Source organism: Saccostrea echinata, unplaced genomic scaffold (assembly GCF_033153115.1).
Source record: "Saccostrea echinata isolate AGI-Se365-2 ecotype Australia unplaced genomic scaffold, CSIRO_AGI_Sech_v1 ptg000057l, whole genome shotgun sequence".
NCBI lineage: Eukaryota > Metazoa > Mollusca > Bivalvia > Ostreida > Ostreidae > Saccostrea > Saccostrea echinata.
In genome coordinates this window covers 3,746,479-3,770,826 of record NW_026889806.1, presented here as the reverse complement: position 1 = coordinate 3,770,826, position 24,348 = coordinate 3,746,479, and the positions used below count along the sequence as shown (strand labels likewise).

Genomic DNA, 24,348 nt, shown 5'->3' with positions numbered 1-24,348 from the left:
TAATGTTTACCATCTAGTCAAGTTCATTTAAATGGATTTTTAAAAAGATTTATCAAACTATGAAAGTAAACTAGAAGTAGGAAATTGAAGAGAGGTTTTGCTTAGAATGTTTGCCCCAATGATCACTTTGGTTTACCCTTAGTTTGCATGCTTACATTTTCTGTTGCTTCATGTATGTTGGGTGCTTGTTATGACTACTTGAAATGAGAAGCTTTAAGGTAATAAAAAATAATCAGACATTTCACCCCTACACTCAAATCACACTGAAGTTCACACATTTTTTCACTCATTTTTGATTTAATAATAAAATAATTCATGTTTTCTGATTTTATTATTTCTTGAAGATATAATAGCAGTTTAACTTAATTTCTTTAATATTTGAATTAACATTTACTTTTAAAAACTTTACATACATATATAGTTAAATGTAGATTTGGTACTGAATTTAAACATTTAATGAGCACTCTGACTTAAAAAAATTCTGAGAATACTTTTTACTTCCATATTTTTTGGATCATTTATATATGGGGAACTGTAGGTACTGATATATTTTGATTAACAGCTCAAGATACAGCGACACCTACAGAGAACGCAATACAACTGGTTAAACTGGTTCACTGTTTTATGTCCCAGGATGCCAAGCAAGACAAGGAAAAATTCAGTGAGAGGGTAAGGTAGATTACAGAGTGCATTAGTACAATGCTCTTAATTCATTCTAAAAGATCCTAATGTATGTCATCCAAAACTTAACATGAATGTTGTGTAACGATGAGAAAAAATGATTTTCCTAAACACAAAATCATGTTCATGTATAAAGTTACCCAAGTCAGTGTGCAGTCAAAATGGAACCTCTTGGTTTGTTATATATACTGGAATATACACTGTACTTGTTCTTTTGATAACCTGAACTTACCCTATTATGCATTATAAAAAATCAAAGATGATTGTGAATTTGTAATAGATAAACCATACAATTTTGACTGTTTTGTGGTGTATTGTAAATTATATCATGGTTTGGGTTTCACGACCCTGGGTAACCTCACTTGATGGATTAGCTTATAGATGAATTCTGTATGATTAGCTTATAGAGGACATGATGGCTTTACTGGACAATCTCGCTGTGTGGGATGTGGAATCTGATGGGGGATGGAAAGAGATGGCTCGACTCGGGCTCTGTCTACTCATACAGTACGCTAGTCAACCGGACCTAGAGGTGAGGCCACCAGTTTATTTTCTTCTTTATGCTCTGTCTACTCATACAGTATGATAGTCAACCAGACTTAGAGGTTAGGGCACCAGTTTATTTCCTTACATTCAGAATCTTTTATGAAGAATTTCAAAATGGATCAAGACTCATTGATTTACTTTGCAAAACTTTTGTGCACAAGTTTCAAGTTAAAGTCTTGTAATTTGGAATTTGTCAATTCTGAAAAAGTAGGTGAACTTGCAATTGCAGATTAATTTCTACGTATGTATAATTTGTTGTAAGAGAGTACAGTTTAATGTCTAATTTGCTGTAAGAAGAGTACAGTATAATTTGCTGTAAGAGAGTACCATTTAATGTCTAATTTGTTGTAAGAGAGTACAGTATAATTTGCTGTACAAGATCTCTGTATAATTTGTTGTAAGAGAGTACAATATAATTTGTACAAGAGAAAAAGTTTAATGTCTAATTTGTTGTAAGAGAGTACAGTATAATTTGTTGTAAGAGAGTAAGTATAATTTGGTGTAAGAGAGTACAGTATAATTTGGTGTAAGAGAGTACAGTTTAAGGTGATTATTTTCAGTTGTGTGCTGTAGCTACAGCTAAACTCCACACCCTGGTCCAGACCAAACTGATCTCCAGTTCCGCTGAAGCTTCATTTCTGATTGGAAACTTAAATCTTATGGTGCTCAAGGCTGTTAGGGGTAAGTGAAAACCTGGAAATTATGATTCCAATGGCAAGTGTGGATAAGTTAAAGCTTGAACAAATTTTTTAAGCTGTTGGGCATATATTCTCCTTAATTTATCTCTGTTTGAAGATTAGAGGCATATTTTTGGACTGCTCTTACGACTATTTGTTTCTCTATTGATATATGTATTGTGATAATGTCATACTTATAAGTCACAGGCTGGATTGGGCACAACTGGGAGCATTGTATTTTAAACATGTGCTCAACATTCATTTTGTTAATGATTGTGCTGACTACTGATTTATTTTATAATTTGATATTTCCATGGTTACAGACAATTCTGACACATACTCGTTTCTGATCCCTGTGATGAAGGCCCTTCTGGACAAGGCCAGCGGACTCCTTAACCTTGACCTACTTCTACCTGACCTTCCTCCAACCAATAACAGCCCCTCCTTTTTTGATGACTTTAAGAGCTTCTGTGTATCAGACCAGTGGAAGCAGTTTATAGAGAGTTATGTAAGTCAAAGACAATGAATATCCCACTTGGTGAAGTGATGTAAAAAGCAACAAGGGAATGCTTACTAGTGTAAATTGTGTTATATATTAATAAGACATGTTACATTCCATACTTTAAGATAAATGAATTCAAAATGTTTCTATTTCAAGATTTGTATGTAGTGTTTGGTTCCATTGCTGTTATTTTTAAAAAAAAAAAAAAAAACAACTACTTTAAATCCCGATCTTCTCCATAGGTAAAACCTCAGATGCTCCACTTTGATGAGAGTACATTTGGAGAATTGGAATCGAACATCCGGGACTTCTGGGGACAGTGTAAGGAAGCCATGATGGTCAATATGCACATGAAAAACCGAGAGAAGGGTGAATCCAAGCTCAAGTTTCAGGTAAGCAGTGAGATACTATGCATGTAGTACAATGGAACAAGGCACTATGTATCTAGTACACACAGCTTTTATTAGCTGCCAGTAAGTCTGGTAGGTAAGGTAGAGCTTTAGGAGGAGGAAATGAATTTCGTAAAAAGCAAAGAAACTTGAAATACATGTATAACAGTTTTTATGCATGTACATATAGTTATTTTGGGATATTTGGATATTTCAATCTATGATACATGTATACATTATCAGTGAACCAAACAAAATGTGTGGCAGCAGCTGCAGTATGAGAAAAAAAACAAAATCTTAAATAAGGAATGAATGTTGCTATGTAGGTGATCACCTTTGGAGTAAACATACACTGTATACCTTATTTTCCTAAATTCTGATGCAGATTTTGAATGTCTGATTAAAGCTCTGATTTCTTTGCACAGAACAAAATTCTGGATCCATTCCATAGCAAAGAATCTTCAGAGCAGAAGAGGTTCCACAATGTGGAGGTCCAGCATAAGAGTCAGCATCAGTCCACACTGAAGCAGTGGAGAGCCACTAAACGGTTCTTCACAGGGGAAAGAGGGGCATGGTCTGAACAGTAAGTCTACCAATCAAAATTCTAAAGCAAAGGAGTGCCACTAGGGGCATGGTCTTAACAGAAAGTCTTCCAATCAAAATGCTAAAGCTGTAGAGAGACACACTAAATGTCTCTTCACAGGGGAAAGAGGGGCATGATCTGAAAAGTAAGTTTAACAATCAATATTCTAAAACAATGGAGAGCGACTAGATCAGGTTTTTCACAGGGGAAAGAGGGGCTTGGTCTGAACAATAAGTCTACCAGTAAAAGCAAAAAGTTGTAAGGCCTGACAAATACTTTATCAATCAATAAAATTTTTTTTAGCAAGGCCATTTCTATTATACCTTGTAGTTATTCATGATCAAAGAGAAATACGACATCTTGGAACTTGTGCAAGTTCATGTATCCTAGAGTACCCATAAATCGTCCCCTTACGACATTAAACGCCATAGTAACGGCGTGCGCATGCAAATTGATAAGCAAACTTCAGTGCTAGCTATAGTACGGAAATGCTGATTAAATGTTAAAAGTCATTTTTTCATATCACTCTTGACAAGATTTTTAGAGCTCTCCTACAAAATCAAACTTTTACCCATAAAAATGTCAACCATACCCTATTTTCGTCCTTCAGATATTAAAAGACGGCTGCAAGTGATTGGTCTATTTGTTTTTCGTGATTTGTGATAAGAAAGGTGGAAAATCATACTTAAGTACATGTATAAAATGTTTTTAGCTCACCTGAGCTGAAAGCTCAAGTGAGCTTTTCTGATCACATTTTGTCTGTAGTCATTCTGTCTGTCTGTCCATCTGTCCGTCCGTCTGTCTGTAAACTTTTCACATTTTCGACTTCTTCTCCAGAACCACTGGGCCAATTTCAACCAAACTTGCCACAAAGCATCCTTGGGTGAAGGGGATTCAAGTTTGTTCAAATGAAGGGTCACACCCTCTTTCAAGGGGAGATAATTATGAATTAGTGAAAAATTAATAGCATCTTTTAAAAATCTTCTTCTCAAGAACCACAGGGCCAGGAAAGATGAAACTGATGTTGAAACATCCTCAGGTAGTGAAGATTCAAGTTTGTTCAAATCATGACCTCCGGGGGTAGGGCGGGGCCACAATGGAGGATCAAAGTTTTACATAGAAATATATAGGAAAAATCTTTAAAAATCTTCTTCTCAAGAACAGCAAAGCCATGATGAGTTATATTTTTATGAAAGCATCCTCAAGTAGTGTAGATTCAAGTTTCTTCAAATCGTGACCCCTGGGGGTAGGGCGGGACCACAGTGGAGGATCAAAGTTTTACATAGAAATATATAGGAAAAATCTTTAAAAATCTTCCTCTCAAGAACAGCAAAGCCATGATGAGTTATATTTTTATGGAAGCATCCTCAAGTAGTGTAGATTCAAGTTTGTTCAAATCATGACCCCCGGGGATAGGGCGGGGCCACAATGGAGGATCAAACTTTTACATAGAAATATATAGGAAAAATCTTTAAAAATCTTCTTCTCAAGAACAGCAAAGCCCTGATTGGTCATATTTTTGTTGAAGCATCCTCAAGTAGTGTAGATTCAAGTTTTTTATTCAAATCATGACCCCTGGGGGTAAGGTGGGGTCACAATGGAGGATCAAAGTTTTACATAGAAATATATAGGAAATTTTTTTAAAAATCTTCTTCTCAGGAACAGCAAAGCCCTGATTGGTCATATTTATGTGGAAGCATCCTCAGGTAGTGTAGATTCTATTTTGTTCAAATCATGACCCCTAGGGATAGTATGGGGCCACAATGGAGGATCAAAGTCTTAAATAGAAATATATAGGAAAATATCTTCTGAAGAACTGCAAAGCCATGATTAGTCATTTTCATATGGAAGCATCCTCAGGTAGTGTAGATTCAACTTTGTTCAAATGATAACCCCGGGGGTAGGGTGGGGCCCAATGGGGGATCAAAAGTTTTACATAAGAACATATACCAAGAAAAAAAATTTCTTCTCAAGAACAGAAAAGCTATGTTTAGTCAGATTGATATGGAAGCATCCTCAGGTAGTGTAGATTCAAGTTTGTTCAAATCATGACCCCTGGGATAGGGAGGAGCCACAATGGGGGATCAAATTTTTACAAAGGAATATATCGGAATTTTTTTTTAAAAAATCTTCTCAAGTACAACAAAGCAATTTGTTAAATTGACATTAAAGCATCATCAGGTAGTTTAAAATTCCCCCCCCCCCCCCCCCCCCCCCGGTAATCTTTTCAATACTGAACTGATTTGTGCTTTTGCCTGGCCAATGTGCTCAGGTGAGCAATGTGGCCCATGGGCCTCTTGTTAAAAGTTGCTGTAGAATGCAGATTCAGGTTTCTCCATTATTGTCCTTCATTTCAGTGGCACAGGAGTGATGCACTGGAAGTTATCAAATCAAGAGAACTTTAAGAGGATGAAGGTGAAGATGATTCCTAATTATAACTTTGACCCCCATACTGAAGCCAGCTACCAGAGAGACAATCTAGGTAAGGGCTGAGATCCAGCTACCAATGAAACAATCTAGGTAAGAGCTGAGAACCAGCTACCAGAAAGACAATCTAAGTAAAAATGGAGAATCAGCAACCAGTGAAACAATTTAGGTACATTGTAAGGTTAAAAGCCTTATAGAGGGAGAGAATTTAGGTAAGGGCAGAGAACCAGCAACTAGAGAAACAATCTACATGTTAGTAAGGGTTGAGAACCAGCTACAAGTGAGACAATCAGTCTAGGTAAGGACTGAGGACAATTATCACAAAGGTAACAAGTATCATGAAGATACTAATAAACAATTATCATATTAGAAAAATCTATTTATATTAAAAGTCTTAGCATGAATTTTATAATATAATTAAGACTTGTTTGAATACATGTTCCCAATTTTAAATTTTTCATTGAATCTTTATATTTCTATACTTGTACAACAGGGGCAAGTGAAGCAGACATTGCAGAAGAGATCAAGAAAATCAAGCTGGCGAGGGAGGCACTGGTCTCAAAGGATCAAATTGATGAAGACATCATTGGAGAGGAGGATTGGAGTGTCATCAGCACAGATCTCAGGTCAGAAAGGTCATAGGTCATATCACAGGTCATTAGCTCAGATCTCAGGTCAGAAAGGTCACAAATCATATCACAGATCATCAGCACAGATCTCAGCTCAGAAGGGGCATAGGGTTATATCATGAGTCAGAAAGGCCATAGGTATGTCACATAAATGTCTTTTATTATCAGACATCCATGTGTATATGCTAAAAGATACATTGTACATGCATGTACATGTGACTCCAGCTTGTTGTGAAAAATTAATCAAAGAAAATAGGGATATTGAACAAATTTCTAACCTTTCATGACATTGTATTTGCTAAAACTTAAAATGTATAGTCATTATCAACCATGTCAGAATAAAGATTTAGTCATAAAGCTGTTGATTTTACTAAATACCATCCCTAAATGGGCCCAATTTAACAACTGACCTGATATTGACTTGTGTTTGTCAAGGGTTTTTGATGTTGTACCAGTTCATGTTTTATTTTATTACAGAAACAATGAACCTCAAGGGAAAGAAAAACTGGTTCTCTCAGAGGATTGTGAACTGGTAACTTTAGTGGATGTGGTTAAAGGTCGGCTAGAGGTCACAACCTCCAATATTTACTTTTTTGACTGCAGTTCAAACAGAGAGGAGGGTATGTGTCCACTGCTTTTATAACTTTATCAGTGAATGGTTTGATTTAACTTTGAGTCACATTGAGTGGTTTTAATGAATGAAATTCTCTGATTTCATTACCAGGTGGTGAAGACTTTAAGTGGTCACTGTCTCTTCTAAGAGAAATCCATTTTCGTCGTTATAATCTTAGGAGGAGTGCTATTGAACTATTCATGGTCGATCAAACAAACTTCTTCCTTAACTTTGAACCAAGGGTAAAGTTTTCATTTTAAATTCATAACTTGTTTTTGTTTTTGTATGTTGTTGAAAGTGAGTAGTGTAACTCATGATTTTTTAATCATGTTTATATGTACTATTTTTGAATTGTACACATATTGTAGGAATGATTGTAACTTCTTTTTGTTTTTTTTAGAAGAGAAATAAAGTGTACAGTAAAATTTTAAGTCTGAAACCTCCAAACCTAATTTATACAGTGTCAAGATCACCAGCAGAGATGCTTAAGGCTTCTGGACTTACCAAGGTATAAAAAAATATATGTTGTGTATATACAGTAAAACTTGTTGAATCTGGATGTTGTGCATTCCGGCATGTTGTTCAGTCCGGCGTAATATTTTAGTCCCCTTGATTTCCTTTATAATTTATGTTTAATAAATGTTGTTCAATCCGGATCTTGCCTATTCTGTAAACCGGCCGCTATTTAAAGAACTAACTACTCATAATTAGTACAAATTATCTCCTCTAATCCGGCCACTTATTTTTACCTGTGCCCGCTGGTCATTAGAGAAGTCTCGCGTGGGGTAATTATTGTCCCGTTAATGATCTATCCTGTATCGACAGTTTAGATTTTAACAAACGTGATAAAAAAATCATTAATGGCTCAAGTAAGGCGAGGAAATTAACTCGCAAAAGAATGAGAAATAGTGATGGTTGGGGGTAGCATGTCTGTAGAAAAACTTGGAGACTTGTTCATGACCTCCTTTCTACTTATGTTTTGTGTGCACGACATGCAATTCGAATTACTTCCCTTTGTGTCGCTACCATAATGACAGAAGATTTTGGTTCAATATTCATTATAACATTTGAAGTGTCTTAATATTCAATCATATTAATTTTAAAAGAAAGAAATTAATTAGGAATCTGTCCCTAACAAAATAATATTTACAACGACGATGAGGTTTTGGAGTGTGTTTAAAACATTTAATGATTTTCAAATTTAATAAATGACCAAGAGATATTATATTTCGTTACTGAATAAAAAACTTGAACAGAATTGAAAATTCTGAAGAACAAACAGAGTTTAAAACAAACGGAAATAGACGATTTTTTTTTCAAGTGAAACGTAAAAAATGACACATTTGATCAAGTATTTATTTACCACTCTATGTTTATGTAATTTTTAACTTGCTATAATGGTTCAATTTTCTCCAATCCGGATGTTGTCTAATCCGGCAAAAAATTTTTGAACCACTGGTCGCCGGATTAGACAAGTTTTACTGTAATAGAGTTTTGTCTTCATATTTACATTGATCTTGGAGCAAGAATTTTTTTTTTGTGAAAAAATGGTTTGAGTGAGAAATTTTGTGATTTTAGAAATGGGTTCAAAGGGAGATAAGCAACTTTGAGTACCTGATAGAATTAAATGCAATAGCAGGAAGAACATACAACGATCTTAGCCAGTACCCAGTGGTAGGATTCTTCTGTTTACATTCATAGAGAAAAACATGTAACATTTGTCCCCGTTCCCTTCTTTGATAAATCATTGCTATTGATGGTCAATCTTTGTTTATGTTTTAGTTTCCATGGATACTGTCAGATTACACTTCAGACACTTTAGATCTGGAGGATCCCAAAGTGTATAGAAATCTCAGTAAACCAATCGGAGCTAATAACCCGAAAAACGAGAAAGAGGTCAAAGAAAAGTAAGTCAACCGGTCAGGGCCAACAACCTGAAAATAGAGAGAGAGAGAGAGAGAGAGGAGGGGGGTTAATAACCTGAAAAGAAGTGAAAGATTTGAGAAAGCAAGTCCAATAATCAAAACCTTGCAGGACGGAGTACAGTTGAATTATAATAACTGTATCTTGCACAGTGGCTTTAATGACATATAAGATTTCAAAAACCTGCAGTTTATTTGTTCATGTATCTTATGGGATACCTTAACGACGTTGGATCCTGATATTTAAAGTCTTAAACTTTTTTTGTCAAGTATATTTTTAACTTGTACACACATAGCTTAATTAAAAATCAAAACAAAAAATAGGAGTCAATATGCTTCTTTTGGCGCTACAGTACATTTAAAATGACCTTTTTGCACTGAATTTGTGTCTTAATCAAAAATAACATCTTCGACGTTTTCCCTCCAATATTTTTTATCCAAATAAATCATGGGACAAAGTATGCTATTATTCTCTTTTAAAAAAGACACATTAAAATTGTGACACAGAAAAATTTTCAAATTGCTTTGCATAATCAATTATTTGACCTTTCTGCACTCACAAAATGTCATTTTTCGGGCATTAAAAATTTAACAAGCAAGAAAAATATTTTAAAGTCTTAAACTTTTGCTGAATTTAAGAAGATTGATTAGAGTTATCTTATATATTCAGAAAAGAAAATCAAAAGTGGAGGTCTATGATGTTATTTTTTAGATATTGCTAAAAAACTGTTAATTTTGTGATATAATTGGCTCAATTTTTTCCTGGAGTTTCAGAATATATTTTCTATATTTGTCACAATATGATGATAGAATTCACAAAAACTGATTTAATTAATATTTTAGAACCAGCATTAAACATTTCAATGCACAAAATAGCTCTGTGTGCAACCAGCATGGAAAAATAGGAATCTAAACTTAACAGTACTGTATATATTTCAAAAGGGAAAAAATGATCATTTTCTTCTAAAAAAATCTTCCGCCACAAAATATAGTTCCTGGCTTAATCCTATTTGAATGGAATTTAATCGCGTTTTTTCATTGGATATAGCATAATTTGCATTGTAGAATCCAGATTTAATGTTAGAACTTAAAAATAATGCAGAATTTTAGAAATAAAGCTCCAGACCAAATCTGCTCAAAAGCTCAGGATCGAACGTCCTTAAAGCTTATACTTTTATGAAGCTTATACTGTACATGCACCATCTGTTACAATGGATCTTCTTTACAACTCTATGCTATTTTGAACAGGTATGAGAGTTTTGAGGATCCCTCAGGTGTGATAGAGAAATTCCACTACGGGACCCATTACTCTAATGCCCCAGGGGTCATGCATTACATGATCAGAATGGAGCCCTTTACCACTCTCCATATACAGCTACAGAGTAACAGGTGAGTAGGTGGTGCCCTTTACCACACTCCGTATACAGCTACAGAATAACAGGTGATTAGGTGGTACCCTTTACCACTCTCCATATACAGAGTAACAGGTGAGTAGGTGGTACCTTTTCCACTCTCCATATACAGAGTAACAGGTGAGTAGGTGGTACCTTTACCACTCTCCATATACAGAGTAACAGGTGAGTAGGTGGTACCCTTTACCACACTCCACATACATTTACAGAGTAACAGGTGAATAGGTGCTACACTTTACCACTCTCCTTATACAGAGTGACAGGTAAGTAGGTGGTACCCTTTTCCACCCTCTATATACAGTGACAGAGTAATAGGTGAGTAGGTGGTACCCGTTACCACCCTCTATATACAGAATAACAGGTGAGTAGGTGCTACACTTTACCACCTCCATATACAGCTACAGAGTAACAGGTGAAGAAGTCCAATCAGCTTCCAGACATTCCACTTCCAAGTAGTGGTGTGAGACCTACCTTTTATTTTTTAAAATTTTCAGTATTGTATATAATACATGATATTTCATACTAGGTTTGACACCTTTTATTTATTTGAATGTTAAGTATCACTATGTGATATTTCTTTCTAGGTTTGATGTAGCAGACAGACAGTTCCATTCCATCCCTGCTACCTGGCAGTCACTAATGGACAACCCTAATGACGTCAAGGAGCTAATCCCAGAATTCTTCTATCTTCCAGAGTTTCTAGTCAATACCAATAGTATGTTGATTTTCTGTTACATTACCCCCACCCCAAGAAGTATGTATGTAATTGTAAAGTATCTGGTGTCTCTATGAATTTTCTTGATTGAATTATTACTGATGTACGACAGACATCATGTTTTAGTTCAGTCCTTTTCCTGTAACAGAGATTCATATTACTGTACATATTAAATGATTATATTAACAGATAGTTTGTTTTGTTATCACTTGGTGAGTTGTTTGGAGGAAGAGGAAGTTGTTATATATTTTAACTCCTCCTGATATTGAGTTTCTTAAAATTATAGTTAGCTTTTTATCAAGTGGAGTTCAATTGTTTAAAGTGTTTGGCATAATTCATTAAGATTATCTTATTTTCATTTTATTCAATTGTATAATTCCGGTATTATTTAAATTCAATTCAATTCAGTTTATTGACATCACCATGTTGGCATACAGTCAAAATAAAAAATCAAATGACAGATACATGTTACAGAAAAAAAGGAGAAGAATGTTATAACATAATTTGAATTTAATTTAATTTAAATAAACACTACATTTTTGGACAGATTTTGACCTTGGTAAGCTTCAAGGTTGTAAGGAGCGGGTGAATCATGTGATCCTTCCTAAGTGGGCCAAGTCTCCGGAGGATTTTATATACAAACACAGGAAGGCCCTAGAGTCGGACTACGTTTCAGCAAATCTCCACAACTGGATAGATCTGATATTTGGATACAAACAGAAAGGCCCCGCGGCTGTGGAGGCTCTCAATGTGTTCTACTACTGTACATATGAAGGTGAGTGTTGTGGTCAGACAATGTCTCTGAGGTTGGCACTGTCCCACAAATCTAAATTTTTCTCCTTTCCTCATGAATTGTAAACTTACCATGCATGACATATAAATGTCACAAATGTTTACACATCAGAAATTGCACAAATAATTTTTTTTTAAATTGCGATGTTATTTTGAAATTTGTAAAGGAGCAAACACATAGTCACTTTTTCCCTTCCAGTTTTTATCAAAATACCGGTATATCAATTTAAAGAACAGAAAAATTTATTATGTTCCTCTTAAAGAATAAAGGAATATTGCTTTGCAGCCTCTGTTCATACAAAGGATGGATCTGACAAATGTGTAAATGATGTGGTACAGGGGACATTAAGTTTTAATCTCTTGTTTTTATAGAAGAAGATGATGATTCATATTCCGGTAATGTCAGCTGAAGTATTCATTTTGCTAAAGTTACTCCAAATTTTTTCAGCATATTTAATATTTCATGCATATTTTTTCTAGTCTATGAATCAAAACTTTACTGTTTATTTTTTGTAAAGTAGAGTTACATTTGACCTCATAACACTGCATGACTTTACTGTTTACAAAAGATTTTTATTAAAAAATTATTCCTTCTTTCATCAATAATGTGGGAAATTTCTGTGGATTTCCAATTCTCGCAAAACAAATCCTGAAATATTCAAAAGAATTGTCTTTAGTATTGCAGCTATATCAAAAGATAGAAATGAATGCTGTCTTGGGAGGATCAATTTTCAAAAATTTAAACCTGCAGAAATAGCCCATGAATACCTGAGGCATTCTGAGATATAAAATTTTATATTACTGAATTATATGAAAAAAGATACTTGTTTTATTCCCCAATTTGCAAACAAAATGTTGTTGTGAGGATATATTCACCATGTTAGTTTTTTTGCCTATCCTCCAGCTTCATATAAGAGCTTTTAACACTGAAAGTTCATATTTGGCATTGTTGTTGCTTAATACTAAAATTGAGTGTATTGACTTGAGTCAAGGTCATTTGAACAAATGTAAATTTCTTGTCAGGGCCAAATTTTATTGTGGAAATATATTAGTTCATGAATACTTTACATTTTGCTCTTTGCATAAAGTTTGCTGAAGGCCCCAGTATGCATACATGCCTTATGACCCTGACTTAAGAATTTTTTTGAGGCTAAGGTCATAGACTAGGGTGTGACCACAAATATACAGATCAAATATTTCATGGGAATGTGAAGAGAAAAATCTTTTAAAATCAATTTTCCAAAGAAAAGCAGGGCCAAAGTGGCTCAGGTAAGCATTGTAACCCGTCTGTTTCTTGTATTACTCTTCATGTTCTTTTTAATCTCATATCACATATACACACAGCATGTCAGTTACAAAGTAGGTATGAAGTATTTGATAATGAGAGTGATGTCACAGAATTATGATGCTTTACATGTTATTTCAAGAGACACATAATCAAATGAATTTATCTGATGTGAAATATACATGATTTTATGAGATCTTTATTAATGTACATGTATATGCTCTGTGTCGTTGCAGGTGCTGTTGACCTTGATGCTGTGAAAGATGATAAAGAGAGGAAGGCCATTGAGGGAATGATAAACAACTTTGGACAGACTCCTTGTCAGCTCCTTAAGGTGAGGAAATGTAGCATGATATGGAGAGATATTATGTTTGGGCTGTCTATGTCTTATAGTTGTATTAGAAGATAAGAAAGTGCACCAAGAACAGTCCATATACCTCACTTAATGCAGTCATACTCAGTTTAATGATGTAATAGATTATTGGATATTTTACAAGTTTGTTCCATAATCTATTAGTACATTTGCATGTTTCCAGTTATAATTTTTTTCACCTGTATTGAGATTCAGTCACAAAGTCGTGTATTTTAGGAGGCCCATCCCAGAAGAATGACGATGGAAGAAGTGGCCACTCGGGCCATCAAAGCTGACCGCCCCTTGGGGGTCTTTGATTTCCTCCATCAGCTCAAGGTCTTCTTTGTGGAGGTTGGTGAAGTACATTTGTCTAGACCAGAACAGTGTATCTTACAACTATCATGGTAGTTTTATTTATTTTTTAAATATATACATGAACATGTATTACAAAAAATGTATTTTACAGGTTTCCCAGGAAACTGACCCCCTGGTATATATTTCCGTCCCTAGGAGTCAGGCTAGATCTATTATACAGCATGGAATGTCTGATACTATGGTAAATGCTTCTAACTTAAAAATATATATTTCTTAACCTGTAAAAATGCTCTGACTTAACTATCACCTTTTTGAAAAGAATTAAAAGTCTGTAAATATATTGTTGAGGTGTGTTGTATTTTTTTTTTAAGGTGACAATCTCTGAGAGCGGTATTATTGGTCTCCATGGATGGCTGCCGTATGATAAATCCATCTCTAATTACTTCACATTTGAAAAGGACCCAGCTCTCAGCAACCCAAAGTAAGTTACAAAAATAATTGACTTTTGGCAATTTATGTAAAGAAAAAATTTCCAGTATTGCTTCAAAACTTTTTAAAGGTATTTTCTTATAAGATATGTTTTTTTTCATTGATTTGCAAATAAGTTTAAGATGAATTGTGTGTAGGTATAGATTTATTTTTTCTTTGCAGAAGTAAAAGAAGAATGCCTTGTCCCTTCTCACCAAGTATTAAGGTGGACTCCAAACTGTTTATGGTATCCCATGATGCCAAGCTGCTCTTCAGTGTGGGCCACTGGGACAATAGTCTACAGGTGTATCACCTGGGAAAGGGCAAGAAAGTCAACCACATCATACAACACATTGGTAGATATTACTAGGGCTGCAAACAAAATCTTAGATATTTAGGTGAACTCCAAGATCAATTGAACACAGTGTATGAATTAAAATTTGTTATCCCTATGTAGCGACTGGTCTAGGATATCGTTCTGTCTGTATGTTGAGCTATGCAGCCACTGCATACATGCCAACTTTCCCGATTTAGGCGGGATCCTCCCGATTTTACCCTTTGATCCCGCTCTCCCGATCGGGAAAGCAAAATTGCCCTAAAATCCCGATTTGACAAAAATTCAACTTAAAATTTCCGATTTTCAGAGTTTCCCTACCGCAAAAGTTTGTCAATCGGGATTAGAATATCAGACTTGTTTATTCATTGCACACAGATTAGTCTCTTTGTTTATTTAACTCATGCAGAGGTGTTAATTAGCCACAGGAAATCACTTCTCGCTTGAACGCACACAGCTGTCCAGGTACAGGTAACATAGCCTGGAGCAGTAAGGGGATTAAACTTCTCAGTCAGAAGGGGTATGCATAGTGAAACACATAGATTTAGGGGTTAATTAAATATCATTTTATTAAAAACAAAAATTAAATATAGTGATATGATAAACTATCAACAAATTCGGAATTAATCCTTGTTGATCGTTTTTTTAAAACGAAAGTAGAAAACAACAAAGCATAGCTGCTGATTTTATCTGCTTGTAATAAATATATTGTAAAGTCTACCGGTTAAAATAAGATAAAATAATTTAGATGAAACAAAAAAGTCTTATAACTCAAGTACACTGAATCCCCCCCCCCCCCCCAATGTAATATGACAAGGGAATACCCACACGACACTACCAAGATTATGCAAAAGTTATGATTATAACAATTTCAATTTTTGTTTGGGATAGGGGGTATCCTTGTTTTAAATAATTGATGATCTCAAGAGTACATTCATTTCTTCAAATTTTTTTGTGTTTGTGATAAAATTAATCATCATGATGTATACTTATTAATAGGGAATAAAATGACACTTCTATTTAAAGTACATACCACAAACAAATTTTCTTATCTCTCTCTCTCTCTCTGTCTCACACACACACTCACTCACACACACAATGCATTGCAATTTTTCAATATTTCTTTCAATTTAATGTCTAATTAGGAAATTCTGATTGTGTAAAATGTAAATATAGAATTTTACAAATGTTTCCCAGAAACTGTACAGTAACAAAACCTCATATATTTCTAAAACTTTGCAAAAAAATTTATTGAACTGAAAGTTGTACATTTTCACCAAATTATGTGTCTTTTTCAAACATAATGTTGTTAAACTAAAAAGATATTTGAATTTTGGAAGGAAAAAATTTGTTTGTATTATTTATGCTTAAATTGTATTAACAAGTGATATTGATATTATAAATAAAAAGAAATGGGATAAACATTTATTTTCACGACAAAATGTCGCGAATTTAAAGCTTTGAAAATTGTCGTCACGCGCAAAATCCCCCATGGGAATTTTCAAAAGTTGGCATGTATGCCACTGTGATCCTGAACATTGCTTAGAGATCACCTGTCATTTTTCATGACATGTGCTTTCTGATTCTTTTATCTTACTGATGACAAAAGTTCTCGCAATTAAAAAAAATTCCCTAACTTTATGTATGTCCAGTGACTCACTCTTTACAAGGAGAAATCAAACAATCAGAGGATAACATGAAGATTTTTTATGCACCATTATTACTGAATATGAAGCATTACTTGAAGGTGGAGCTTCAAGTTAACTGTTGTAATTGTTACAGACGTGGTGACCTGTCTGGCTTTGGACCACTGTGGACGACAGCTGATAACAGGCTCCGCGGACACTTCCTGTATTGTGTGGGAGGTCGTCATGCAGGTAACTCTTGTTTGATACAGAAGTCCTTAATTATTCAAGTGAGTTAAGTCTACTCCCTGTAGAAAGCTCATTTTGTTCACGCTGTGGATCAGTCAAAAGAAATTGTGGTCATATGCAGTCACAGATGCAATGGTTTTAGAAATAATTAAAAAATTAAAAAATGTGATTAGTTTGATTCTGTAAGGGTGTTTGTTTTTAGCTCACCTGAGCTGAAAGCTCAAGTGAGCTTTTCTGATCACCCGTTGTCCGTCGTCCGTCCGTCCGTCCGTCTGTCTGTCCGCCCGTCTGTAAACTTTTCACATTTTCGACTTCTTCTCAAGAACCACCGGGCCAATTTTAACCAAACTTGGTACAAAGCAACCTTGGGTGAAGGGGAGTTTAAATTGTTAAAATGAAGGGCCAAGTCCCCTTCAAAGGGGAGATAATCAAGAAAATATAAAAATTGGGTAGGGTCATTAAAAAATCTTCTTCTCAAGAACCACTGGGCCAGAAAAGCTGAAACTTATCTGGAAGCATCCTAAGGTAGTGTAGATTCTAAATTGTTTAAATCATGACCCCCGGGGGTAGGGCAGGGCCACATTAGGGAATCCCAGTTTTACATTGAAATATGTAGTAAAAATCTTTAAAAATCTTTTTCTCAAGAACCACTGGGCCAGAAAAGCTGAAACTTACTTGGAAGCATGCTGGGGAAGTGTAGATTCTAAATTGTTCAAATCATGACCCTCGGGGGTAGGGTGGGGCCATAATAGGGAATCCAAGTTTTACATTGAAATATATAGGAAAAATCTTTAAAAATCTTCCTCTCAAGAACCACTGGACCTGAAAAGCTGAAACTTATGTGGAAGCATGCTGGGGTAGTGTAGATTCTAAATTGTTCAAATCATGACCCCCGGGGGTAGGGCGGGGCCACATTAGGGAATCCAAGTTTTACATTGAAATATGTAGTAAAAATCTTTAAAAATCTTCTTCTCAACAACCACTGGGCCAGAAAAGCTGAAACTTACTTGGAAGCATGCTGGGGAAGTGTAGATTCTAAATTGTTCAAATCATGACCCCCGGGGGTAGGGCGGGGCCACAATAGGGAATGCAAGTTTTACATTGAAATATATAGGAAAAATCTTTCAAAATCTTCTTCCCAAGAACCACTGGGCCAGAAAAGCTGAAACTTACTTGGAAGCATGCTGGGGTAGTGTAGATTCTAAATTGTTCAAATCATGACCCCCAGGGGTAGGGCGGGGCCACAATAGGGAATCCAAGATTTACATTGATATATATAAGAAAAATCTTTAAAATCTTTTTCTCAAGAATCACTGAGCCAGAAAAGCTGAAACTTATGTGGAAGCATGCTGGGGTAGTGTAGATTCTAAATTGTTCAAATCATGACCCCCGGGGGTAGGGCGGGGCCACAATAGGGAATCCAAGTTTTACATTGAAATATATAGGAAAAATCTTTAAAAATCTTCTTCTCAAGAACCACTGGGCCAGAAAAGCTGAAACTTACTTGGAAGCATGCTGGGGTAGTGTAGATTCTAAATTGTTCAAATCATGACCCCCGGGGGTAGGGCGGGGCCACAATAGGGAATCCAAGTTTTACATTGAAATATATAGGAAAAATCTTTAAAAATCTTCTTCTCAAGAACCACTGGGCCAGAAAAGCTGAAACTTACTTGGAAGCATGCTGGGATAGTGTAGATTCTAAATTGTTCAAATCATGACCCCCGGGGGTAGGGCGGGGCCACAATAGGGAATCCAAGTTTTACATTGATATATATAGGAAAAATCTTTAAAAATCTTCTTCTCAAGAATCACTGGGCCAGAAAAGCTGAAACTTATGTGGAAGCATGCTGGGGTAGTGTAGATTCTAAATTGTTCAAATCATGACCCCTGGGGATAGGGCGGGGCCACAATAAGTACTACGGGGGGGGGGGGGGAAGAGAAATCAGGTGAAAAACAGCAAGGCCAAAGTTACTCAGGTGAGCGCTGTGGCCCATGGGCCTCTTGTTTCTAGGGAGGATACAGTAGTTGTGTGAACACAAAGAGACTTCAGACTTTGTACGGACACGATGCTGAAGTGACCGCTGTCCAGATCTCCGTGGAGCTTGATACAGCTGTGTCAGCCTCAAAGGTTAGTAATTTACATAATCAATCAGTATATACAGAGGGAACCCTTCTATATTTAATAGATTGAAACATTAATTATTTTTATTATTCTGCTTTCCTCAAGTGTTTTGTATTTGCTTGTCATGAGAACAATAAATAAATTAAGTCTTTTTGATAACTTTTATACTGTCAGGATGGCACCGTGATTATACATACAGTTCGTAGAGGACACTATATGAGAACCCTCCGTCCGCCGTGCACCATGGGATACACGTTAAATATCCCCCACATGGTAATGGATGATATGGGACGTATTGTGTTATACTGCCATGAAACATTGCCTATTGAACCAAAGGTAAAGTGTATAAATTTATCTTCATACAACGTAGCAATGAGTAAATGAATACATGTTGGTAGTAACTCTAGGAGACCATGGATTGCAATGTTCAGTTGAACTTCGGTATCTTGAACTCTGATATCTCAAATAACCATTGGATATGTCGAAGTGATTTGAAAATCCCAACCACTTTTATTGGGTTCTCACCTCAACATCTCAAAGTTTCAGGTATCTCAAAGTTATTTCTTGGTCTCATTGAGTTTGAGATAGTGATGACTGTATGTTTGATCTGTCTTTGATGATTATGGTGGTATTATTGATGCTTATGGTGGTATTATTTACAGGAGAGGTTCTCCCTCCATCTTTTCTCCATTAATGGACAACATCTATGTACAGAAAGACTGAGCCATGGCCTGGGTCATGTGATCAATGTGGAAGATCACCTGATCACAGGTGACAATCAGGGTCAACTCTGCATCTGGGAAACATTTGGGTAAGAACAGAATCTAATAACAAGGGTCATAATCAATTTTATTGTTCTTTTTTACATGGAAGATTTTTAGCTCACCTCGACGAAGTCGAGATGAGCTTATGCTATACCCCCGGCGTCGGCGTCGGCGTCGGTGTCGGCGTCGGCGTTAGCGTCGGCGTCCCAGGTTAAAGTTTTAGGAGCAAGTCCCATTCCCAAGTAACTATAAGCCCTACCTGGACCAAACTTGCATGGATGATGCATCTAGGGATGGACACTATCACACTTGCTTCGGATGCTGGATCTGACCTAGATTTTCAGGATGAGTGACCAGGTTAAAGTTTTAGGAGCAGGTCCATTCCCAAGTAACTATAAGCCCTACCTGGACCAAACTTGCATGGATGATGCATCTAGGGATGGACACTACCACACTTGCTTTGGATGCTGGATCTGACCTAGATTTTCCGGATGAGTGACCAGGTTAAAGTTTTAGGAGCAGGTCCATTCCCAAGTAACTACAAGCCCTACCTGGACCAAACTTGCATGGATGATGCATCTAGGGATGGACACTACCACACTTGCTTCGGATGCTTGATCTGACCTAGATTTTCCAGATGAGTGACAGGTTAAAGTTTTAGGAGCAGGTCCATTCCCAAGTAACTATAAGCCCTACCTGGACCAAACTTGCATGGATGATGCATCTAGGGATGGACACTACCACACTTGCTTCGGATGCTGGATCTGACCTAGATTTTCCAGATGAGTGACCAGGTTAAAGTTTTAGGAGCAGGTCCATTCCCAAGTAACTATAAGCCCTACCTGGACCAAACTTGCATGGATGATGCATCTAGGGATGGACATGGCCACACTTACTTCGGATGCTGGATCTGAACTAGATTTTCCGGATGAGTGACCAGGTTAAAGTTTAAGGAGCAGGTCCATTCCCAAGTAACTATAAGCCCTACCTGGACCAAACTTGCATGGATGATGCATCTAGGGATGGACACTACCACACTTGCTTCGGATGCTGGATCTGAACTAGATTTTCCAGATGAGTGACCAAGTTAAAGTTTAAGGAGCAGGTCCATTCCCAAGTAACTATAAGCCCTACCTGGACCAAACTTGCATGGATGATGCATCTAGGGATGGACACTACCACACTTGCTTCGGATGCTGGATCTGACCTAGATTTTCCAGATGAGTGACCAGGTTAAAGTTTTAGGAGCAGGTCCATTCCCAAGTAACTATAAGCCCTACCCGGACCAAACTTGCATGGATGATGCATCCAGGGATGGACACTACCACACTTGCTTCGGATGCTGGATCTGACCTAGATTTTCCACATGTGAGACCAGGTTTAGATTTAGGAGTAGTCTCGTTTCCAAGTAACTATAAGCCCTACCTGGACCAAACTTTCATGGATGATGCATCTAGGGATGTACACTAACCAACCTGCTTCGAATGCTGGATCTGACCTAGATTTTCCACATGAGTGAATTTTAGCCATATTTTAACCAAATTAGCATGGATGATGTATCTTGGGATGGACACTTCCAGACTTGCCTTGGATTCTGAATCTGATGTACATTTTCCAGATGAGTGACCAGGGTAATTTTTTGGAGTAGCTATATAATATTATGGCCTGTTATGATTAAACTTGCATAGATGGTGCATCTAAGGATGAAAACTTCCAGACTTGCTTTGGATGTTGGAAGTGACCAAAATTTTCTTGATTACTAAACAGGTCAAAAGTTTTTTGAGCAGGTCTATAATTAAATCAAACTTGCATGGACATTGATCTTGGGATGTACCCTAACTAGAAAAAAAATATGATGTGAAATTTGCCTTAGATGTAGATAACATTCGTCGAGGTGAGCTTCGTAATCTTTGATTACCTATGTTTTTAAAAAATGCATCCTTTGTGCTGCAAAAGGTGGATGAAGTTATAATCACATTGTTAAATTTTTACACAACAGTGGATACATTTAGTACAAATACTTACCGGTATCAACTCATCATAATTTAATTATACAAAAACACCACTCAGAAGGCTAAATAGATGCCAGTGTATGCTTTCAACTTGTAAAGTTTTGCTTTACATCATAATTATCTTGATTGTTCGTATTATTTGAAGACTCAGACAACTGACAGTTTTGCCGCTTCATGTTCCCGTGCATTCATTGGCCATCACCAATAGCAACAGTCACATTTTTGCTGGTCTGAGAGATGGAAAATTAATCATCATTGGAGTGAAAAATCGGTCAGAAATCAGATAATGGTACGAGACTGAAAACTAAGGATTAAGAGCAGCATAGAGATTGTCAGAGACAGAAAGAAATAAAATTGTGATTATACATTATAATATGTAACCTAAATGGATTAACTTATTGTCTGTGTCATAATGATCAACAGTCACTGACTGGTGAATGTTTTAGGTACATTATTGTTAACAGAAGTTATAATCTATGGTTGCTATTTCTTATCAAGCGTAAGATGGGAGACATGGTCACCTAATTTGACAATTTTTACTTAATAAGTAAAGTTTTGTTTCTTACTATCAGAAAATTGTTTTTGTTTATTATCAGATATGCCTCAAGAATTGTTATATTACTCATGTGAATGTGATATTTGTTTACAGATTTCAAAATTTATAATTTATTTGTTTTGGATGATTGTTTTTATGGCTGAAAAAGATGTCATTATCGCACCTATAAGGATCGAGTGTTAATATGTGACTCACATATCCACAATGATTGCAATCATGATGTTGTACTTTATCTGTTCACATATCTTACCCAAATGCCTTGTTTTCTCAGAGATGGGGAAAATTGCACTCACTATAAGCTGTTGTGTTTCAAAGGTCAAATAATGAATGGTGCTATATGAAATTTGAAGCCAAAATTGAGAACCAAATCTTTTTGGAGTACATTGTAGACTCTATTGACAATGTTTCATGAAGACTGTTTGGAAAATTTGTAATATCTATATAGTTTTCCTAGATATCAACAGGACCTTTAAACAAGTTCGGTGTGCATTATTTTGAGAACTTTTTAAAGTTTTGCATTTTAAAGAAATATACATGTAACTTTAATATTTCTTTGTAATTCCTTGCAGCATCCATTTTTTAAACAATGCAGATATATGTACATGGAAAGGTATTTAAGATTATTTTTTATTTGCTGATGGGAATTGAAATAAAGTCTTTAGATATTATTGTCTTTGAGAATTAAAATACCAAATGTTCAATCATTTATTGATTATTAGGTTGAGAAATGGTGCATATAATTTTAATTTTTTGATAGCTTGAAAGGTCTTTATTTGATTGAAGTCTTATTAGCAACAAACAAAAACATAATCAAAAAATTGGGAGACCATAGGTAAGATGAGAGAAAAATTACCTACAAAAAAAGAATAGCACAGATAAGACAAAAATGAATATCTCATTTCCCAAACAGGTGATAAAAGCCTTTGAGATTTGACTGTGAGTCAGAGTGTTGATACATCTGGACATCATTTGCAAAAACATGCTAAAATTTTGATTCCAGTCAAAAGGTATGGACTTGACATAATTTTGTGACAGAGAAACAGTTGTAGACAAACTAGTCTAGCGGAAAAAAGAAACTGTGTATACTTCAAAGTTAAATAAAAACATAAAAATGTATTCCCAAAGTAACGTCGTCACAAAGCAGTCTGAAATTCATATTAGCACTGTTAATGCTTTATGACGTTCGGCGTTCGGGACCTCCCAGGATCAGGTAGCCCGCGTGTGACGTCACGTCGGCAAGATAACGTATTTACGGACAATATATTTGCGTAATTCATTCCAATCGGCTTCTTTGACCGCTAGAAGCATCTCTGGGCATCGACAAATAAACCCTCGTTCCTTAAGGAATAAATTGCGAGAGGCCAACATCCGTCCTCGACTTCCATCTAACCGTCCTGCTCTGCTTTGAAGTCACCGTGTTGCGTGTTGTAGAAGCCATTGTCGTTACAACTAGAGCAAAGCTCGTTGCAAAGCAACGAGTGGGTCTTCCTTCTTAGCGATTAGCTTGTAAGTTGACGTAATAAATGGATAAATATTTGTTTAATTTCCACCTAAAGGTTACATTTTTCTGTTTAAATTGTCAACTTTGCTAACAATCTCTTTCTTCTTTGACCCAAATATCAAGAGACCTCATCTCCGGAACTCTGAATCTGGAGTGAGCATGAGGATATATAATCCAACTGTACTCTCTCCAACAATACTCTTGAAATTGTATCCACAACACTAATACTCCCAGACTCTCATTTCTTGAACTTTGACTTTTGATTTTTAATTCCTAGACTTTTCTATTTATCTAACATCTTTGATGCAATCATGTTAGTAAAACGTCCCATACTAGAGTATCATCAGTATTTTGCTACATCACTGTCATAATAATTGCTTGACAAAAACATTTACACAGCATAACTACATAGTAAGTAATCCAAATGTGTTACTGATTGACGATATCCATTGTTTGACAATCAGTAAGTAGAAAAATACTCTTACAAGAAATGCACAAGGATGATTAATTTCAGTAAGACACGGTGTCACTTGTGGAAAATAATAATATAACCTCTTTTTTAGCCTTTGACTTAAAGTTAAACTTCATTATTTCAAAAACTGATATCTAAATACCATTTATATGTTGAAGTGAATTGGTACTCCAAACTGCTTATTCTTTAAGTTGTTTACCCTACATGGTTATCTGGAGTCATTGGATATCTTGATGTTTATTCTTGGTCCAGTTGAAATTGAGATAAAATGGTTTTACTGTACTTCTTTGGTTCATTTATTTAAATGTTTTACAAGGGGAAAAAAGACACATATTAAAATTTTTGTAATATGTTTAAATAATCTTTTACATGTACATGTATATTACACATATATTCAAGTAATTT

General features: G+C 35.8%; 1 protein-coding gene across 2 annotated transcripts in view; it reads left to right on the top strand.

Moving 5' to 3' along the window:
- LOC133174337 (neurobeachin-like protein 1) overlaps positions 1 to 22,638 on the top strand; it is a 44,890-nt gene extending 22,252 nt beyond the window's left edge. For both annotated transcript variants that reach the window (XM_061309447.1, XM_061309446.1), the window contains 26 exons: positions 563 to 669; positions 1,082 to 1,213; positions 1,788 to 1,908; positions 2,228 to 2,412; positions 2,649 to 2,798; positions 3,221 to 3,378; positions 5,736 to 5,860; positions 6,299 to 6,431; positions 6,912 to 7,054; positions 7,159 to 7,289; positions 7,448 to 7,555; positions 8,626 to 8,721; positions 8,830 to 8,954; positions 10,218 to 10,358; positions 10,966 to 11,096; positions 11,644 to 11,871; positions 13,410 to 13,507; positions 13,763 to 13,876; positions 13,992 to 14,081; positions 14,212 to 14,321; positions 14,492 to 14,664; positions 16,425 to 16,519; positions 18,528 to 18,644; positions 18,813 to 18,974; positions 19,301 to 19,449; positions 21,560 to 22,638. In XM_061309447.1, the coding sequence (XP_061165431.1) occupies positions 563 to 669; positions 1,082 to 1,213; positions 1,788 to 1,908; positions 2,228 to 2,412; positions 2,649 to 2,798; positions 3,221 to 3,378; positions 5,736 to 5,860; positions 6,299 to 6,431; positions 6,912 to 7,054; positions 7,159 to 7,289; positions 7,448 to 7,555; positions 8,626 to 8,721; positions 8,830 to 8,954; positions 10,218 to 10,358; positions 10,966 to 11,096; positions 11,644 to 11,871; positions 13,410 to 13,507; positions 13,763 to 13,876; positions 13,992 to 14,081; positions 14,212 to 14,321; positions 14,492 to 14,664; positions 16,425 to 16,519; positions 18,528 to 18,644; positions 18,813 to 18,974; positions 19,301 to 19,449; positions 21,560 to 21,701 (3,464 nt within the window). In that variant the 3' untranslated portion in view covers positions 21,702 to 22,638. The remainder of the gene's footprint in view (positions 1 to 562; positions 670 to 1,081; positions 1,214 to 1,787; positions 1,909 to 2,227; positions 2,413 to 2,648; positions 2,799 to 3,220; positions 3,379 to 5,735; positions 5,861 to 6,298; positions 6,432 to 6,911; positions 7,055 to 7,158; positions 7,290 to 7,447; positions 7,556 to 8,625; positions 8,722 to 8,829; positions 8,955 to 10,217; positions 10,359 to 10,965; positions 11,097 to 11,643; positions 11,872 to 13,409; positions 13,508 to 13,762; positions 13,877 to 13,991; positions 14,082 to 14,211; positions 14,322 to 14,491; positions 14,665 to 16,424; positions 16,520 to 18,527; positions 18,645 to 18,812; positions 18,975 to 19,300; positions 19,450 to 21,559) is intronic.
- Positions 22,639 to 24,348: the final 1,710 nt, after the last annotated feature.